This window comes from Mobula hypostoma, chromosome 22 (genome assembly GCF_963921235.1).
Source record: "Mobula hypostoma chromosome 22, sMobHyp1.1, whole genome shotgun sequence".
NCBI lineage: Eukaryota > Metazoa > Chordata > Chondrichthyes > Myliobatiformes > Myliobatidae > Mobula > Mobula hypostoma.
Window position 1 is genome coordinate 29,634,038 of NC_086118.1, and position 21,398 is coordinate 29,655,435.

At 38.4% G+C, this 21,398-nt stretch overlaps 1 protein-coding gene across 4 annotated transcripts in view; it reads right to left on the reverse strand.

The window, feature by feature from the left end:
- LOC134360244 (SEC14-like protein 1) overlaps nt 1-21,398 on the reverse strand; it is a 64,070-nt gene that overhangs the window by 31,152 nt on the left and 11,520 nt on the right. For all 4 annotated transcript variants that reach the window (XM_063074363.1, XM_063074364.1, XM_063074362.1 and 1 more), the window contains exon 3: nt 7,151-7,300. In XM_063074363.1, the coding sequence (XP_062930433.1) occupies nt 7,151-7,300 (150 nt within the window). The remainder of the gene's footprint in view (nt 1-7,150; nt 7,301-21,398) is intronic.

Sequence of the window (21,398 nt, forward strand, 5' to 3'; positions counted from 1 at the left end):
CATCTCCACATGCAGTAGTGAAATGAGCCTATTCTGTGGTCCTTCTCCAGAGAGCCTCAGCATTGTCTCCATCTGCAGCCTGAACTGAGCCAATCCGTAGTATTTCCTTGCAGAAATCTCGCTGTGCTGCAAAACCAACAAACTTCAGGCAGACCAAATTGCGTCCTGCACCAAGTTGATGACCTTCCAACAGTAATTGATGACTCTCTCGGTATGTATCCTCTCCAGTTTCCGGGGATGAAAGAAGAACATGGACTCATGCATCCGCCTCCACATCCTCTTAGCAAATCTAGAGTCTGCAAAGAAGTGGATGACCTTTACTTCCCCACTGCAGGTGTCCCAGGGGCAGCATACATGAGGGTCTATAAAGTTCTGACTGGAAGGGCACCTCTCACCACCAGCCAAGCAAGGTCTTGGTGTTTATTGGTTAACTGTGACAATGAGGCATTCTGCCATGTGGTTAGGACCACTTACTCAGAAAACAGACACACAGAATCCAGTGTCCCTGTCTCATAGAGTCTGTAGTACATTCTGTGCTAACCGTTATCTGATGGGTTGTGTTGCCCTTAAGGGATTTAACTTTATTAAATTTCCACTTTAAAAAATTTGTTTGTAACTATTTTCTAGTTAAGGTCAAAGGTTGATAACTACGTTACAGTTCAACAAAAGGTAAAATTTATTGTCTATAGTATATAGTGGCATGTAATGATGTCACTTCTGGTTTCGCCGCATCTTATCAGTAACTTCCGGTTCATAGAAAACAACGGAAGCGAGGCTCACACGTGCAGCATGATTGTGAAAGACTCCATTTCTATCCACAAAGAAACATTATAGAGGCAATGCCGTAAGTTCATATGATAGCAGACATGTTGAAGTAAATATGTTAACTCCGATTCTGTTAAAAGAAACGATGGTTGATGAGGTTTTATTTACAAGTATTTACAATGCAAATATGGTGTCGAGAATGAAACAGACACCAAATATGTTTTGTATTATTTTATCAAGTTTTCACCATATGATGTTAACGTGGAAGAGTGAACAGTAAACGGTTAACGCAAACACGAGGAAATCTGCAGATGCTGGAATTTCAAGCAACACACATCAAAGTTGCTGGTGAATGGCTGCGTGTTTCCTCATGTTTGCATTTTTAAATTCACTACTGCGAAGCCTGTTCCGGTGAGGCCTACACTGAAGAAGTTCAAATCTCCTCTTCGACGTGAGTTCAGTGAAACTATCTCTCATTGATCCCCATCTGTAATTTCTTTGGCTCTTCAACTTTCGACCACATTTTGCCAGCTCTTGGCTCCATCCCTCCCCCTCTTGTCTTCTCCTATCATTTTGGATCTCCCCCTCCCCCTCTCAAATCTCTTACTAGCTCTTCTTCCAGTTAGTCCTGACGACGGGCCTCGGCCCGAAACGTCGACTGTACCTCTTCCAATAGACGCTGCCTGGCCTGCTGCGTTCACCAGCAACTTTGATGTGTGTTGCAGTAAACGGTTAACCTTACTACAACTCTTGTCTTCATTGGCTCTGGTTTAACTTGGTTTCAACACACTGCACGAGAACACTACAAAGCTGTTTACTTGGATTAACTGATCCACAAAGGATCTGCGGTGCAGCGGCATCCAGTTGGTTGGGGTATTGCATGCTAGAGGAGCCAGGTCTATCTTCTCCAACACCAGGGGCAGGTAGAACCTCAGGACAGTGTTGCCCACATACTTCAGGTATACACACTGACTGATACAACCACACATGAAGGAGATCATCAGGATAAGAGTAATGTGTGATACACTTTTGCCCCAATCCTTAGGGGACTTTTGCATTGTGGCCTATCAGGCTCAGTCCACCTCGGACTTCCCAGAAAAACTGGAAAGAGTTCTGGTTATTACCAAAGCAGAGGAGAAAGGAACAGGCCACACCTGTGCCCAAGTACAGCAGCCCTGAGAGTATATCAAACCTTATGAACAATTTCTTTCCAGTTATTAACAGAGAATGCCATTTCCACAATCCCAATTTTTGTTTTACTTTCTCAATCTACTCCAGACAATTTTTGTTACATGCCTCAGCCCCTCCAAGTCAGATCCCTCTGGTAGTAGAGGCTGATGGTGAAAGGGTCATTGGATTGGTTGGGGCAATTACTAAAGAACATGACCTTACTCTTTGTGCAGTTGACTCTGGCCCTGTATGCCAACTTGAAAAGGTTATAAATGTTGAACAATCTGCAAAGTGACTGTGGATCCAGGCAGAAGATAGCGACTCCATCCATGTACAGGAAGGTCTTGACTTGTATGTCTTCAATGCAAAGCCATAAATTTCCTGATGGATTCGGCAAAGAGTTCTATGCAGCATACAAATATGACAGGGTAGAGAGGACAATCCAACCTGATTCCAGACTTGATGAGGAAAATGTCTCCCACCCATTAATTTGAACTACACCACAGATTCCCTCCCAAAACCCATCAAGTATAGTATGTGTGTGATATCCTATTGATGACCTTCTGTTGGCCCAAACTGACCAAGTAGGCATCTACCCCTCTATGCTACATAGGTAAGGGTATCCCTGAGTACAGTAAGACTGGCAACAGATTTTGCTGCCTGGTACAGCACTGGTTTAGTTTGGGTAGATTGCCTGTCCTAGAACAGATTTCATCTGGTTGATATTGATCTTGGAGAGCATCGTATAGTCCATATTCAACAGTGAAACGGGTCTCCAGTTCCTGACGTCTTCCCTCTCCCCTCCTGCTTAAAGGAATTTCATTTTTAATCTCTGAGGCTACACCTTCCCCTAGCTTTCCTACAACTATGCAAAGATCATGGTCCAGATCATCTTATGGTAATACCATCTTGTGAACATAAGCTGGGACTTGGAGCAAAAGGCATGAGAGTTTGAAAGAGATAGGTTCTAGAAATTTGTGATGAGTTTCACTGAACAGGAACCTAAAAGAGGCACATCTGCAACTTGTTAAGTTAATAGTTGAATGGCTAATTTATCTGATTAACAGCAGCCAATAAAAAGAAGAAAAAGGAGAAAAAGAAGTGGCTATTTTGGAGCAGTCATGTGGAAGTGGGTCAGTGTAAGAGTGAGGAGCTGAGGTTTTGACTCAAGGGCTTTGGTACGATGAGGTGGAGTAAGTGGCCCAGGTGTGGGGAGTGAGTGCAGCTCCAAAAAAATGCTTTAGTGAGAAAGCACAGGTAAGAACTCATAAAATTTTATTTGTTTCTGATCCTTAGTCCTTTGGGGCAGTGAAATGCTCTTCCAGCAAGATATAGGAAGTCAGGGAATATCATTGTCTCCCTGATGACCTCATCTATGTGAAGTACATCCAACTGCAGCCTCTAACAGGCCAGATCAAGCATCTGGAGGCACAGGTCAATGTACTCAAGATCACTTAGGAAACCGAAAAGATCACAGACAACAATTTTAGTAATGTGGTCACACCCAAAGTACAGTCTTCAGATGGGTAACCAACAGAAGTAAGGGGAATAAGCAGTCAGTGCAGGGTTCCCCTGTAGCCATTCCCCTCACACTTTAGATTCTGTTGAGGGGTATGTTCTTTCAGGGGCTAGCAGTAATTATCAGGTCTCCAGCATTGCAATTGGCTCTGAGGCTCAGAGTGAAATGTTAAGTCAGACAGAGTGATAGTGATACTAGACTTGATAGTGAGGGAAGCAAACAACACAGGCAAAACAAGGGATGATAACCTGCAGAATGAGTATAGGGAGTTAAGTAAGAAACTAAAATACAAGACCTTGAGCATACTAATCTCTATACTACTCCCAGGCCACGTGAATCCAGGAATAGTAAGCTATGCCAGATAAATATGTGGCTGATGAGCAAGTGCAGGAGGCAGGGATTCAGGTTCTTGGATCACTGGAATCTCTTCTGTTGTAGAAGCAGCCTATACAAGGAGGACAGGTTGCACTTGAATCAGAGGGGAACCAATATTCTGTTGGGGAAATTTGCTTTTATCATCAGGGAAGGTTTAAACCAAATTAAAAATAGGATGGGACTCAAGAGCAAAGTCAATGAGAAGACAAGAATATGTGCAGCAACCAAAGTGTTAACCTGGCAATCCATATAACCATGCTTATAGTAAAAGGGTAGAGGGTACCACAGCTTTAAATCATATCTATTTCAATATCGCTTAACAGGCAAGGCAAACAAGGAGTGGATTGTTTCTAGAGACTGGGATATAGTGACTACAACAAAAACATGAACGAGAAGGGCAGGATGACAGCTCAGTGTTCTTAGATACTGACCCTATCGGTGTGACAGAGCAACAGGTGGATGGATGGGATGCTGCACTTTTAATAAGGGAGGACATAACAGCAGTGTGTAAGGAGGATATTCTTGAAGTATTATCTAACAAGGCCAGTTGAGTAGAACTTAGAAAAGTGGCAGCTGGGGAACAAGCTATGGCCCAGTGACCACAATTCTTTCAGTTTTAAGATGGTTGTGAAATAATGTAGAACAGGTCCCCAGGTTAAAGTCCTGAATTGGAGCAGGGCTAACTTTGGGAACATCAGGCAGGATCTAGCTGGAGTTCAACTGGCTGACTACTTAAAAGTAAAGGAATGGGTAGCAATTTGGGAGGCTTAAAAGGGTCATATATCCCTTTTAAGTTCCAGGCAGCCCAATTCTATTAGAGTGAGGGTAAACATACAAAGTTCATGGAGCTCTGGCTGACAGGAGATAGAGGCTCTATTAAGGAAAAAGGAAGCATACATCACTTTTAAAGAGCTGGGTACAAATAAATCTCCTGATGACTGTAAAAAGGTTAAGAGCAAGCTCAAGGGAAATCAGGAAGGCATAAAGAGGATACGAGATGGATTTGTTAGGCAAGATTAAAGGTAATCCCAAGAGAATCTGGTTATTAGTAGCAAAAAAGTTGATGAGGAAGAGACTACATCCTTTTAAAGACAATCTGGGTAGTTTACATGTGCAACTCCAAGAAATGGCTGAGATTTTCAATTTATTTTTCCTCCTGCATTTACCAAGAATATCATGCATGCCAAAAAATGAGGGAGAAATTCGTGAATCTTGGAGCATATGCATAGAATGAGGCTTTGATGTGCATTAAACTAGGCAAATCAATGCTAACCAAGTGCATTCCCAGAATTTATGGGAGGCCAAGGAAGAAATTGTGGATGTACCTGTAGAGATAACTGCACTATCGTTGGCTACTGGTAAAGTTCTGAGAAACTGAAGGGTGTCTAACATTGTTTGATTGTTCAAGGATAGCAAGGGACAGGCCAGAGAATTACTGGCCAGTGAGAATGACTTCAGTTATGAGAAAGTTACTGGAGAGAATTCTGAGAGATAAGATCTACCATCACTTGGACAGTCAAGAGCTAATCAGGAATAGTCAACATGGTTTTGTGTGTGGGAGGTCATGTCTGAAGAATCTTTTGGAGTCCTTTGAAGAAGTGAATGTTGTCTATATGGCCTTCATATTGTATGCCAAAATTTGTAAAGGCAGCAGTGCAGTGAAAGACAAAAGTTATAAGTTACTAAAAGAAATAGTGCAAAAGAAGAATAGCATGATAGTGTTTGTGGACCACTTAGAAATGTGATGGCAGAAGGGAAGATGGTGATCCTATAACATTGAGTGTGGATCTTGACGGTGTGTGTGTTGAGTGTGGTACAGGAGCTGTATTATGCTACCTCAGTTATAGGTATGAATGCTGTAAAATGCAAGCTGAGTTTACACATGCAGGACTTGTAATCTATGCATTGTGTGATAAACCACACTAACTTAATTTAACGTATAAGGGAGAAAATTCCGAAGTTTAGGTCCTTGGTAAGTGAAGTGATATGACTAAACAAAAGTTAAAACAAACATCTTTAAGGAATTCAGAAAAAGGCTGAGGCCATGACAAGATTCAAAATAAGTGGTAACTTCATAAATTAAGGGGTTATTCAAGAGACAATACAAATCAGCTTTAATAACAGAACATAATTTTGCTATGAGTTAGTAGTACACAGGCAGCCACAGGTAGACCAACTGAAGGTGTCCAAGAGCCTGAGTAGAAAAGCACTGAAGTTGTTATACAAAAGTCTGCCAATAATTCAGATCTGACTCACAGGCACTGTTTCCTACACTCCTTTTAAATCCAAATAGACAGTGTTCTCTCACCCACTACTACACCATCAAAGATCCTGTTTCAATGCTACATATAAGCCAGTTGTGAGTTAATTGCAATTTTCATTTGAACTCACTACATTCTGGCCCCAGCTTCATCTAAACTGACATGGTTCAATGACAAGTTTATTACACCACTGTGTAACACCTATATCCAAATTATAAAATGATTGAAGCATCAAGAGGAGTAACATCAAACAGTACAGAAATTACAACACAGAAGTCCCAATGGTGATCCATTATTAGGTGTATACTGTCGTTGATTAAAATGGGTACTTGGATTCTCATTAGCTAAAAACTGTGATACTATGTGTTACCAGCAGATGGTAAATGTAAATAGGAATGAGCTTATCTCACTACTTGCCTGACTAAAGTTACTGAAAGTAGAGACAAATGGTGTAGAATATTCATGGAATAGTAATAGCAACTAAGCTGATGAATTAGGTAAAGCAAAACTCATTTGAGTAAGATAATTCCATCCAGCAGCAGTTAAGACAGCTTTTATCCGATTTCCTTGCCACCGGGAAGGATGTCATTTGGCCCATCAAGTCTACATCAGCTATCAGTTCCATTCATCTGCTAATTTCCTTGCAACTTATCCCTTCTCACATGCTCCATCTACTGTCCTACCAATAATCTGTAATGTAATCAATCAACTTACAAGCAGTGATCTTTGGTACATGAGAGGAAATCAGAAAGAAAATGCAAACCAACACAGTAGGAACTGGATGTATTATCACAGGAGCTGTGAGGAAGCAGTATTACCTACTGTGCCATTTATCGGGCATATTTATAGCAGTTGCATCACATTTACTTCTAGCCTTATGACATACAGTCATATTGACAATCACTTGATCAGGTACTCAACCTGTTTATCATAGTAAATGCTCATGTCTTTTTTTTTACCCTATGATTGGAACTCAAATTGCTTGATCCATTCATTTAACTTAATCTATTTTCATTATAATTTACATATACAAATGCTCACATAACTGTTTTATTCTTACCTTTTTTAGTAGTCTTGGTGCATCCACATCCAATTTACAACGTCTTTCTAAAATATGAACACCCTCATCCTCATTCTTGTACTCACTGGTAATGTCACTTCCAACAAACATTGGAATTAGAGGACATGTTGGGAATCGTCTTTCATAAGCCTAGAAAAAAGTAGTAGTACAGACTTAAAGTTATAGTTAGCAGAGACTTTCAAATATTTGCACCATTTAAATTCACTGTAAAACTGAAGTGAGAGTTTGAGAAACCAGCATTATAAATACTAGACTTCAGTTGGACACTGTCACGTTGGGATTAGTTATACAGGAGGTTGGCAAGTACTTTCACTTTTTTGCAATTCTAGTAAAGCATATGAAGAGAGATTAGATTACATTTTTAGAGACCTTTTCAAAATTAAAAGTATGGCAGGTCAGCTCAGGCATGAATGTTGTATAGCTTGCAATATGTGGGTATTGCATCACTTTGGCCAGCTTTCAGAACTTCAGCATCAACAAGGCACAACAGTGCTTATGAGGACTAGGGAATGTGGTTATTGAAAGTTAGACAAATAGCTCCTTTTTAGAGACCGTCTCAGAAAACTAGTGCCACAGACATAACCCAGATAAGAAAGGAGCACCAATGAAACAGTAGCTCAAGAATCACAATACTGCAGATAGTGCGCAGCATCTCATGTGCCTCAACTGTCATAGTGCAACAGGACAACCTCTTGGAATAGTTAAGAAAATTATCGAAGAAATCAAGTAGAATTGTAGCACTTTCTACAGCAGATTGCCTGGCACATAAAACATCCACCACACAATAAAGCACTTTAAAAAATCACTAACCACTGATTTAACCTAATCACAGTAGTCTAGTGGCTAGCATAACAATTTACAGTGCCAGAGACCAGAGTTCAATTCCTGCTGCTGCCTGTAAGGAATTTTTACGTTCTCCTGTGACCGCGTGGGTCTCCTCCGGAGGCTCTGGGTTCCTCCCACAGTCCAAAGACGCACCAGTTGGCAGGCTAACTGGTCATTGTAAATTGTCACATGATTAGGCTAGGATTAAATTGGGGGATTGCTGGTGGCATGGCCCGTTGGGCTGGAAGGGCTTATTCCATGCTGTATGTCAATAAATAATCTATTTTCATTATGTTAAGCAAAAACAATCAGAGAATGAATAGGTGACCACCAAGCAGAGGAAAGCAGGCAGCTGGTCTAGATAAAGCCAAGGTCATGACAATGTGGGAAGCTCAGCACCACAAAGGGGGAGAATGAAGAGTCCATGGAAAATATTAGTAGGAAACTCATTCAAGGGTAGAATTGAAAAATACTTCTGCAGTCAGACTTAAATCCAGTGTTGTGTGGCAAGGATAATCTGGAATTTATGATCTGGAATGGGAAAGTGGGTGGTGGGTTGGGGGAGAGGAGGAGAAGCAAAGGACAGGACCTAGCAAAAGTCGATGAGGATCAGCTACTTCCAACAAATGAGAGTCACTGAAGTGGATTAATGAAAGATCATGCCCAAAGAGCCACATGATAAACTGTTTCTCAGGGTAGAAATGTCAAATACTGTCGGCCTTGCATTTAAGATGAAAGGGGAAAACTTTAAGATGTGTGGGTCAAGTTTTTTTTAAAAACACAGTGACAAGTGCCTGGAATGAACTGCCAGAGGCAGTAGTGGAAAAAGATATGATCATGGTTTTAACAAGGCTTTAGATCAGGGGAACCCAACCTGGAATCCATGGACTACTTGCTTAATGGTATTGGTCCATGGCATAAAATAGGTTGGAGTCCCTGCTTAAATGGACACAGGAATATCAGGGAATAGACAGATATGGATCATTAGCGGCAGAAGAATTTAGTTAAATTTGGCGTCATATTCAGTGCAGAAGTTGTGGGTTAGTAATGTGGTGCTCCTTGTTCTGCAAGGGTACAAGTAGATCAAAGTAACCACAGATGCCAAGAATTATCAAGAGCTAGATACAAAAAGCATGTAGCAAGTATAACGAGCACATACAAGATGAGAGGCCCTTCAAGTAGAGAAAAGAGTGGTGAAAGGAACTTCAAAAAAATAGAAAAATTAGGACAGTAAAGAGGGAGCACAACAAAATATTACCGCCAGACAAAAATAAATACATCGATCATTTTATAAGTATGTTAAGGACAAGAGGATAACCAGGGCCCCACAGGACACAAAGGGAACCTTTTTTTTAAAATCAGCAGAGAATGTAGTGAAAACAACCAAGTATTCATTTGAGAGTTGCAGTTTTCAGGGTGGGGGAGGGGGGAAAACAGTGAAATTCTAGAGCATGTTATTAGAAAGAGGTGATACGTGTTTTTGTAAGTTTAAACATGGATAAATATATTCCCGGCTGCTATTGTAGGCAAAGGAGGAGATTGCTATTACTGAATAAATTGAAGCTCAAGATTAAATGTACACTTGAAAGAGAGATTAATCTAAGATGGTCAGCATGGCTTTGATAGTGAGACATCCAGTCTAAAAAGTTTCACAGATTTTTTCCAAAGTAATTAAATGTATCGTAGAAGGCAGTGCAGTTGATGTTGCCTACTTGGGTACCATGAAGGCAACTGACAAAGTCTCACATAGGAGATTGGTCCCTGCAATTGAAGTTAATTTGGCTTGATAACAGCACATAGTGTGTCACGATGAAAGTTGTTTTTGTGATTGAACGCATGTGAGCAGTGGGATGGGAGGAATCAGCACTGGGACTATTTGTTTGTTATATACATATGCACAAGGTACAATAAACAAGTTATCAGATGACAAAATGTTGTTTCCAGTGTGAATAGGCTTAGGGTGATATAAGTGGGCAAAGTAGGAAAACTTATGCCAAGCATAATTCAACAAGTGTGGGGTGATGCACATAGGAGGACTAATAGGTAGAGGACATATACAAACACAGTATTGAAGAAGATAGGGACTTTGTGTACAAGTCCAAAGATCCCTGAATGTGGCAGCAATGGTGGTGCCATGTTGAAGGTGGCTTATGGTATACCTGCCTTCATTAGCTAGAGTAAATAATATATAAGAGCAGTGTAATGGTATAATTTGGTATAATTACATAGAAAACTGGTGTAACATGTGCTGTTCTCATCACTACAAACCACCTCCAGGTAAAGGGCATTTCATTATTATATACACTTGCAAGAAAAAATTTGTGAACCCTTTGCAATTACCTGGTTTATTGCACTACTAATAAAATGTGGTCTGCTCTTCATCTAAGTCACAATAACAGACAAGCACAATCTGCCTACATTAGTAACACACAAACAATTGTACTTTTTGTTTCTTTATTGAACACACTGCTTAATCATTCACGGTCCAGGATGGAAAAGTATGTGAGCCCTTGTACAGGTCAACCTTTTATAATCCAGCACCATTGGGACCTGAGGAGTGCCAGATTAGTGACAATGCCATATTACAGAAGGATCACATTAAGCAATAGCTAACTGCCTGATCATACCTTTAAAATATCAAAGGATTCAAAGGTTCATTTAATGTCAGAGAAATGTATACAAAGAATAAAGCACACCCACTACCAGCACTCAAGCATGAGCTAAGCGACAGCAAAGATAGTCTTGCAGTTACCCCAAAGACTACACTGCACTCGCAGTTACCGAGGGAATCTCCGTTAATTTCTTTTCCTCCGCTTAGTAATATGCTTAAATTCAGCAGGTCACCATGTTTGATCTGAGGTCATAGGCAGAAGAGAACGGAACGTCGGCCGGGCGACGCCGGAGGGCAGAGCGCAACTGCTGGCAGGCGGGCAAGAAGGCGGACCGACCCAGTACACACCAGCTCGCCTGCCAGTGTCGGGCAAGACGGGCAGGTGCCGGGTGGCCGCGCCTCACGCAAATGATATTAATAAATGCAGGAAAACAAGCAGGAATCACCAGTCTGTGCTTACAAGAGCGCAGCAACACGTGAACAGATCTAGCGCAACCAAAACAATATGCAGCAGATTGGTACGGTGGCCCAGAAAATTTGAAATTACAGTTGTGCAGAAAATTTCAAATCAGTGCGGATAATCGAAGGAACCAGATTACTGGTAATCAGATTAGTGAAGGTCAACCTGTATTTAATAACTGGTAACACTTGCTTTAGCAACAATATCCTCCATCACACATTTCCTGTAGCTGCTAATCAGACTTGCACAACAGCAAGGAGTAAATTTAGACCATTCCTCCATACAAAACTGTTTCAGTTCATTAATATTTCTGGGATACCTTGCATGAATAGCCCTCTTCAGGCCATGTCACAGCATCTCAATTGGGTACAGGTCAGGACTTTGACTCGGCTATTTGAAAACATAAATTTTCTTCTTTTTAAACCATTCTGTTGTTGATTTACTTGTATTTCAGATCAGTGTCTTGTTACATCATCCAACTTCTATTAAGCCTCAGCTGACGGACCACTACCCTGATATTCTCCTTAAAATGCCTTGATACAATTTTGAATTCATTGTTCCCTCAACGATGGTAAGCTGTTCAGGCCCTAAGGCAGCAAAGCAGCCCCAAACCTCGATGCTCCTCCCACCATGCTTCACAGTTGGAAGAAGGTTTTGGTGTTGGTGAGCGGTGTCATTTTTTCCTCCAAACATAGCAGTATACATTTGTCAAAAAGTTCAATTTTTGTCTCATCTGTCCATAGAACATTGACCCAGAATCACTGTGGAACACCCAGGTGGTCTTTTGCACACTTTAGACATGCAGCAATGTTTTTTTGGAGAGCAGTGGTTTCTTCTGTGGTGTCCTTCCATGAACACAATTCTTGTTCAAGTATTTTTCTTAAATCTTTAACAACTAATATCAGTAGAAATGAACAAATTTATCTTGATCTACCACCAACCCAAAGGTTGAAAGTTCATTTATTGTTTCTAAATTTCACTTGCTTTATAATACCATGAACTGTAAATTGGCCCTTTAATAAATATTATTTGTGTGATGGTGTACTGTTTCATAATGAAAATAGAGGAAAGTTAATAATTTATTTAACCATTGAGCTACTTGTAATTTTACCTTAAGTCTCTAACTTAAATTGAGATTGTGAATAATGTTAATATTGCAAAAATAATGTTATTCTAATGTTAAGAAATATTGTTATTCCATTGACGTTAATTAACTGTAAAATTAAGAGGTTGAATTTAAAATATTTGCTTTTGAGTAATTTCTTCATTTCTTTTATTTAACTATTTCTGATTAAGAATGAGGGAAAGCAATGGAATTCTGTGTGCTGAAAATTATCTGTAGAGCCAGTTTTAGCACCAGTTGAATAATCTGCTACTGCTCAGTTCTATGTCAAAAAAGTTTTAAATTATTTGCTGCCTTTTGATAACTTCTCAGTAATAACCCAATTCTATCATATCCAGAGTCTGAACAGACAAAATGATAACGCGTGTTTTTCCAATAAATTCACAGCGGTAACTATTTTTTCTTTGCCTAGTTGGACTTGCTCAGTCTGATCGGTTACAATCTGACCTATTATAATCTAGTACATCGGTTTCTGCAACTTGGAGATTTTTAGTCCTACTTCAGTTAACTAACAGACTCTTTTGAAACTTCAAATATTTTACTTAATCACACCTTATAATCACTCAACCAGCTAATAGGAATAAAGACAACCTCTTATCTTTTATTGTTTTTGAAGATTCATTTGTACTATTATTATTGCAAAACATAGTGTTGTAACAGTCTTATTTCTGTTTTAAACAAAGAACACTTCCACTGTGTGAAATTTCGATCATATTTAGAAATACTCTATAAATTAAAATTGTGTATATCATCAGTAGCCATTTATTTCAAAAAAACTACATTAAGCAACACTGCAGTAATAATCTGGAAAAGTTGAGAACCAGGTCTGAATCTGGAATGTCCTCTCTTGTGTACTAGTAAGTTCACCAAAAAAATGAGGATTGGACTTGCTTTGAGCAGGCAGTAACTTTTGATATCAAATCTTTCTTTGGGTTTTAAAGTATTGTTGAAAAGATAGCAATGCAACAACATGCCAGCAGTATGAAAAAGATATGTGAATTAAAGGCATTTAATGCTGCCTCTATCTTTTACCCTTGGGCCCTGCGTTATGAATGTAGGTATAACCTAGACATGATTTAACAGCTTTGATACTTTTTGCCATTTTCTTCATAATTATTTACATTATTTAGTTTTCTGTTGTCTTAACCTTTTAACATCATTGTAAAATACCTAGAAGCCCCTATCACTTTTAGAAATTATAGTGAAACAATCTAAATTTTTTAGTATAACTACAAGTACAAAGCTTATTTATAGCTGTCCATGTCAATGCTTTCTCTGTTTTGATTAGTATATTGTTGTTTTATGTAGGTTTGTTAACATGGTTGCACTGTTTGCTTCACTAACATTAATTCTTTATAGTCCGAAGTTGGATGATGCAACAAAACAATGATCCAAAGCACAAGAGTAATCAACAGCAGAATAGTTTAAAAAGAAGAAAATTTGTATGTTGAAATGGCCGTCAGAGACCAGACCTTAACCCAATTGAGATGCTGTGGCATGGCCTGAAGAGGGCTATTCGTGCAAGTTATCTCAGAAATATTGATGAACTGAAACAGTTTTGGTGGAGGAATGGTCTAAGGTTCCTCCTCGCCGTTGTGCAAGTCTGATCAGCAACTACAGGAAACATTTGGTGGAGGTTATTGAGTTAAAGGTGGTTCTACCAGTTATTAAATACAAAGGTTCACATAATTTTTCCAGCTTAGACTATGAATGGTTAAAGAAAGTATTCAATAAAGATATGACAAGTATAAGTGTTTGTGTGTTATTAGTTCAGGCAGAACGTGTTTATAGCGGCTTATTGTGCTTGTAAAAAGTATTCACCCCTTGGAAGTTTTCATGTTTTATTGTTTTACAACTTTGAAGCACAGTGGACTTAATTTGTCTTTTTTGAAACTGATCAAGAGAAAAGACTCTTTTGTATTAAAGTGAAAACAAATTTCTGAAAATTGGTCTAAATTTATTACAATTATTAAATAAAATAATTGGTTGCGTAAATATTTACCCTCTCCAAGTCGGTATTTAGTAGAAGTGCCTTTTGGCAGCAATTACAGCCCTGAATCTACGTGGGCAGGTCGCTATCATCTTTCCTCATCTGCACACTGCAATTTTTCTCTATTCTTCTTTATAAAACTGTTCAAGCCTTGCAGATTACAGGGGGATCGTGAGTGAACAGTCTTTTCCATGTCCAACCACAAACTCTCAATTGGATTGAGATCAGGACTCTGACTTGACCTCTTCAGGACATTAACTTTGTTGTTTTTAAGCCATTCCTGTGTAGCTCTGGCTTTATGCTTGTGGTCATTGACTTGCTGGAGAACAAATCTTTTACCAAGTCACAGTCTGCAAGAGAACTGCATCAGGTTTTCCTCCAGGATTTCCCTATATTTTGCTGCAGGGATCCCCACAGCGTGATACAGCCACCACCATGCTTTGCGGTAGGGATGGTTTGTTTTTGATCTGTGATGTTTGGTTTATTGCCAAAAAAGCTCAATTTTGGTTTCATCAGACCATCGAACCTTCTTCCAGCTGACTTCAGAGTCTCCCACATGCCTTCTGGCAAACTCTAGCCGAGATTTCATGTGAGTTTTTTTTCCCCAACAGTGTCTTTCTCTTGTTTTCAATTTGATATCAGAGCCCTTTTTCTGTTGATCAGGGTTTAAAAAAAGCCAAATTAAATCCACAGTGATTCAACGTGGTAAAACAATAAAACAAAAACTTTCAAGTGAGGTGAATACTTTTTATAGGCACTGTAGATAAAGATCAGACCAAATTTTATGAGTAAATACTGTAGAAAACCAACTAATTGCAAAGGGTTCACAAACTTTTTCATGCAACTGTAAGTCCATAAAGTAACTTTGTTCAAAATGTGGAAAAGAAAGAAAAATTACTCTCGGGTAACCATAGCGTTATACTATTGTGATGAATGTCATCAAAAGCACACATGACTGAAAATTACAATAAGTGGAGAGGGAGAAAGGAAACTTCAGTTTATGGGTTCTACAAGTTGGCCATTCTTAACATAGGGTCACATTCTACAGTATAGGAAGGACAGGTTTGCACTGAGAGTGCACTGGGAATGCAAAGGAGTGTAGTTTGGAATAGTCTTTCAAATATAAGGAAAGACAGGATTATCTGGGTTTAACTTTCTTGGAGCACAGGCAGGTGAGAGATATGACCTGATTTGAGGGAGGGAACGTCGACACAGACCATGAGAGGCCTGCGTCAGACATTTTCATGCCTTACAAGGCACAGATTGGAAGTCTGTGTGGGGCGCCACTCCACGCACAGACACCAGAGCAATGTGTGGTTAAGTGCCTTGCTCAAGGACCTGATTAGAACTATCCCAAAATTACTAAAATACCTAAGTGGGCAGATGGTAGGAAATTCTCCTGATTATATCCATACTTAAATAATCAATCTACTTCTCTTTTGAATATTACTATTTAATTTATAGCAGTACCCTTTCACAGCGCATTTTTAGTTCATAACAGCCATTAGCACAATACTTCACCTGCCTTATAAAGGTTTGAATTCACTTGCTTTTGCCTTTTATTCCTCTAATGCTGAAGGTCCTTTCCCTATCCAATAAATTTCTCAATTTGTTTCACCTCACTTCAAAATGTCACATACAAATCTTTGCTAGAGTATCACCGCTAAAATTCAAAATAATTTTAAATTATCATCTTTTTTTGGTCTGTTTGGCTCAATACATTGCCTACATTGAAAAATTGGACTCAACTCACCCCAATTTGACAACTTTTATACCTTGTGAATTTTCATTTTCATTCATTTCACTAATTTGAATACGTCCATTAGACTTTCTATTGGCCTGCTCTAATGAATAGGGACCATCTGGTTTCTTCGATCTCCATACATGGCTGAAACCCCTCAGCCTCAATATCATATCAAATTTCTTCCACGCTTTCTCCAGCCCTGGCATAATACGTAAAGCTGTTCCCTAGTTGTAATAATCTAACTGCATTTTCAACAGTCATTTACTTTTTAATATTCTTCCCTTAGTTATACAGATTGAGTGGCCCGTATCCAAAATGTTTGGGGCTGGAAGTGTTTTGAATATTATTGGATTTTTTAATACATAATGAGATAGCTTGGGATCACCTGAATATTAGAATCAACTGTTGAACTACAACAAACAATGACAAGTTTTCAATCTCCACCTATGATGCTGCGTTTTGTTTAAGAGGTTACAGTACTCGGTATTTGTATTTTACTATTATTTTATGTAAAGTACAAAAACAATCAGCATTGTAGACTTGTTCTGGCGTTAGATTTTTATCACCAATGCTTTAAAAATGTAACGCTGTTATGTAAGATATAAAAACAATCAGCATCGTAGACTTGTTCTGGTGCTAGATTTTTGTGATCAGCAGGTGCTTTAAAAATTTAATGTCATGCCTTTTCTTAAATTTCTGCCACCAGCCTGGTGAATATTCACAATTACCTTCGATTTCCAGTTTGCTGTAATCTTTGCTCGTTTCATGATCTGCATACCATTAAGTTGCATATGTTCACCCTAATGCTGACAAAACACAAGCAAGATCCTCATTTTTCACTTTATGCAGTGTTTTTCTATTTTTCATTGACTCTTGCTCAATACATATGTGAGGTCACTTCTCAGAATTGGCTGTGGCCTGGGAAGATTCCCATTTGTGTCGTCATGTCAATACTTTAAAAAAAAACAGATTTCAGAGGTTTTCAGATTTTGGAATTTTAGATAAAGGGTATTCAACCTATCTTCCCACTTACAGATCTCTATGCTGGACTCCATAGGTAGTTGATGCCACTTAGAATTCCTAGCCACAGCAATTTTGTCCAAGTTCCAAATAACATCCTACATTGGCAGTTTCTTCCAACATTATCACGAGCATTTGATCTTATCTATACTCTAATGGTGTATATTGTATTAGGTTGGCTATAGAGTTGATATTGCTTCTTTGTTTAGTGTAACAGAATTATATACTGGAAAACTCTGCCAGACAGCATATTTCTGTAAAGTCAATAGTACTTTGATTAAAGCATTCGAGGCACCAGTTCACCAAAAACAAAACGCAAGCCCGGAGTACAGTATTAAAACACACATAAGAAAAACAAACTGCTGCAGGAACTCAGAGGGTCACCAACAGTTTATCGTTTTTTTTTGCTCATCCCAGTATCTGCAGTCTTGAGTCATTTAAAAAGAAATAACTTGAGCCAAACAAGACAGCCTGAATGAATAACATTTTCTAGCTTATGCAGTCTGGTAGTTAAGCATCAGACAAACAATTTAATAACTGGGAACGAGCAAATATTTTTGTGGAGCAAATGAAACATATAAAATCAAGATTCTGACTCCACTGTTAAGACTCGTGGGGAAATTAACTGTTTTAAGATTGTAAAGTGCTAAGTCAATGCAGCATAAAAAAGGCACCTTTAGAATTATAAGTTATTTTTGATTGGCTTCAAACATTAACACCTGGAACATTTTCTACTATTATGAATGCAAAGACATTTCAAGATTAAACCAAATGGACTATTCTGAAGATAACTTAGCTGAATCAATTAAAGCCTCTTTCAAGAAGAATAAGTTTTTATAAAGAATAATATAACCAAGTATATTATAAATTACATACAACTATTAAATAAATTTACAGCATTTTCACATGAGCTATTTTCCAATCTTATTTAAATCTTTATTAAAAATAGCTCATCATACACCATCTCTAAAACAATTGCTTCACTTTCATAAGATACGGATTTTAAAAGCTTAGGTGAAGTGTCCGATGGTTTATTTATTTAAAAAACTGAAACACTTCCTAAATCACATCTAACTGAAATTGGCCCTTCTCAAATTCAACTATTTTTGTAACAAGAACAGACCAGGCCCAAATAACTAGAATCAAAGATGGGTAAATAAAACCGTAACTGAACAATGGGAAGCCTTTAAAGAGATGATCAGATAGAGCCCAAGTATGTACGAGAGAAAGGGAGTATATTGAAAGCCGGAGCTCTCCAGATGATCAGAGATGAAGTACAGCAGCAAGAAATTATATTTAATAGATACCAAGTTGATGACACAATACAGAATTAAGCTCTTGAAGTTTAGTTGGGCAATTAGAAAACAAAAAAATGAAAGCAAAGTACAAAAAAAAATCAAAATCAAACATGAAAAGGAATCAAACAATTTACCAATGTCATGTGATTATGAACAGACAGTAGGAATAAAGCAGGAATACATCAGGAATCAAATCAAAACAGATGGAATCATGGAGCATGAATAAAGCACTAAATGAATGTCTTACAATAAGACCTTACCAAAGAAAAAATATACAGTTGGTATCAACAAGAGAATTGTAGTAATGAATGGATTAAGAACTGGTGAACAGGAAGCTGGATAATTAGTTTAAAACAGATAAATCACCTGGGGTGCCTCCTTGTCTGCTGTGAAAAAAAATAGCAGAATTATAGTCTTCCAAATGTCAGTACATATGAGCACGTAGGAAGAGGACTGAAAACTTCCAAATGTTACACCTGCATTCAAATGGTGCAAGGATAAAACCAGTTGCTAAAGGCTTAATCCACATTTGCTCATGATCCCTCATCACCAAGGTTCAACTGACTAAGTAAGGAAAAGCAGAATATTTCTCTTAGAAGAAAATCATGCTTTGAGACATGAGAGTAGGGAGGGGAAATGCAGTTGAACTGGAATACCGTGGATTCCAGTTAATTGGGATCAGTACATTTTGACCCAATTAAGCCAAAGTTTGATGGAAATAATTAAAAATGTATAAAAAAGACAAACTATCACTTAACTGAGTAACAATTTATGCAGTTAAGTGAAATACAGAACAAATGAGAACACTACCAATTCTACTACAGTACTACATCGGGAAGGGGAAGCTGAAACACCTTGGTATGTCAAATTGTCAGGTGAATGATTAATTTTTGTTGTACTGCACATCGTGGTCTTTCTTGAGTGCTTTGCCATTGCTTGCTTGGTGGGTGGAGGATGCTGATGCTTTTTTTGATGAAGTGTAAGTGGGGGTGGGGTAGGGTCATTGCTTTGCTGCTGCTTGTGTGTGGGAGGGGAGGAGTGGGGGGCCTTTGGGGTTCTAACACGTTTATTGTCACATGTTCTTTGGGATACTCTTCTGTTTTTGTGGATGTCTGCAGAGAACAAGAATTATACAAGTTTTCTGATATCAAATGGAAATTCCAAATATGTAGACAGCACAAAATATGAAAGCAAAATGAACTGCGAGGAGGATAAAAGAGACTAGTGAAATAAGAGAAAATTTAACAAAGAAATTTGAAAATTATTACTTTTTATAGGGAGAAACAAATGCAAATTCACCCTTGGCTTCAAAGAGCAAAGGGATCAGTATGCAAAAGAAAGCAAGGATAGCCAATGAAAATTTGAGTCCTCAACCGCAAATGAAAACAACATGCGTTTCCAAGGAACCTGTATACTTGCATATGAATTATTTAAAGTAGCTAGACAAGTGAAGATGGTAGTTATAAACAATCCAGACTCTAGGTTTTAGTATTTTGTGAATATAGTACATGAGCAAGAAACTCATTATAACTGCCACCTTCTGTTGCAATTAGGCTGCAACAGAGTTTCCGTGCAGAATTCTGTGCATTATTATGATTCAGGAAAAATAAGACAGTCTTAGAAAAATGAAGGATTTACATGAATAAAATGTATGAGGATGTGTAACTTGTTTAGGGAAACAATTGTGGACTTCAGGAAGGGGAAATCATGAAGATACACATGAAACCTCAGTGAGGAGTCAATGTTGGAAAGAGCGAGCAGTTTCAAGCTCCTGGCCGTCACTATCTGAGGATCCATCTTGGGCCCAATACATTGATGCAATCACAAAGAAACCACACCAGCAGCTCTACTTCATTAAGAACTTGAGGAGATTTAGTATGTCACCAAAGATTCTCGCAAATTTCTACAGATGTACGGCACAGAATATTCAAACTGGTTGCATCACAGCCTGGTATGTGCAGGATCAAAAAGGATACAGCAGGTTATAGTCTCGGCCAGTTTCATCACGGACAAAACCCTCAAATGGCATCCATCATCAAGGATCCTCATCATCCAGGATATGATCTTTCATTGTTTCTAGGTAGTAAAGGAACCTGAAGACCCATACTCTATGCTTTAAGAACAGCTTCTTCTCATCCACCATCACACTACCTCATTAGTCATCTTTTGCACTGGTGATGTATAACAATTTTTTATGGCTTCCACTGTATTAATACCACAAAATAACAAATTCCACAACTTGTCAATGATAATATATCTGCTTTGATTAGCAGTGGCTGAAAAAGACCTGATAGGAGACCTTTAAAAAAAAAATCATAAAGTTTCTTTCAAAGTAGATTAAACTGATCCAACAACTATGGGGGAAATACCAGAGGGCATGATGTAAAAGCAAATGACAAAAGAATCAATTGACATAGAGAAAATATTCCCTTAAAACATACTTCTATCACTTACCCTGTCCCCACCCCCACCCCCACCAAGGACAGCAGTTGATCTCAATGTGAAATACTTTACCAAGAGAGTAATGAAGGCAGATTCGATCATGCCTTCAAAAGAAACAGGATAAATATTTCAAAGCAAAAACACTACAGGAGGATAAAGGAGTGAAACTGGCTAGATTGATCTTGCATAGAGTTGGCTTGGACAATATGCTGAAAGGTTACGTTCTACACCGTAATATGTGATTTGCTATTTAATCAATCAGAAGTAGATCGGTTTTGTTAACTAAGACAAAGCCACAGAACGTAGGTTTTTCTGAGACAACCACAATATCCCCAAGAGGACATATATAACAATTACAAACAATTTAATTTGGGGAAGGATACAATAAATGTTTCACGAAACACCCCTCTCCATTTTAAGTCTACAACCTTACTTTATAAGCGTCTGAACATTCAGTATTATTTCAATTGCATTTGCTGCTTTGCTTTCACTCAATTATTAGAAATACTTTTCTGATTATCATAATACCATCTATACAAATGTTATCATGGAGCAGTGGGAGAGGAGCAATGGCAAGCACACCATACCACAGTGATTACACTTTCACATAAAGGCAACCCCTGCATTATAAAAGGAAGGAGGAATTGGAAAACAATCTGTATTGCAATTTTCAGTCGAAGAAAATTGTTTATTTATTTTCCATCCACCTAGAAT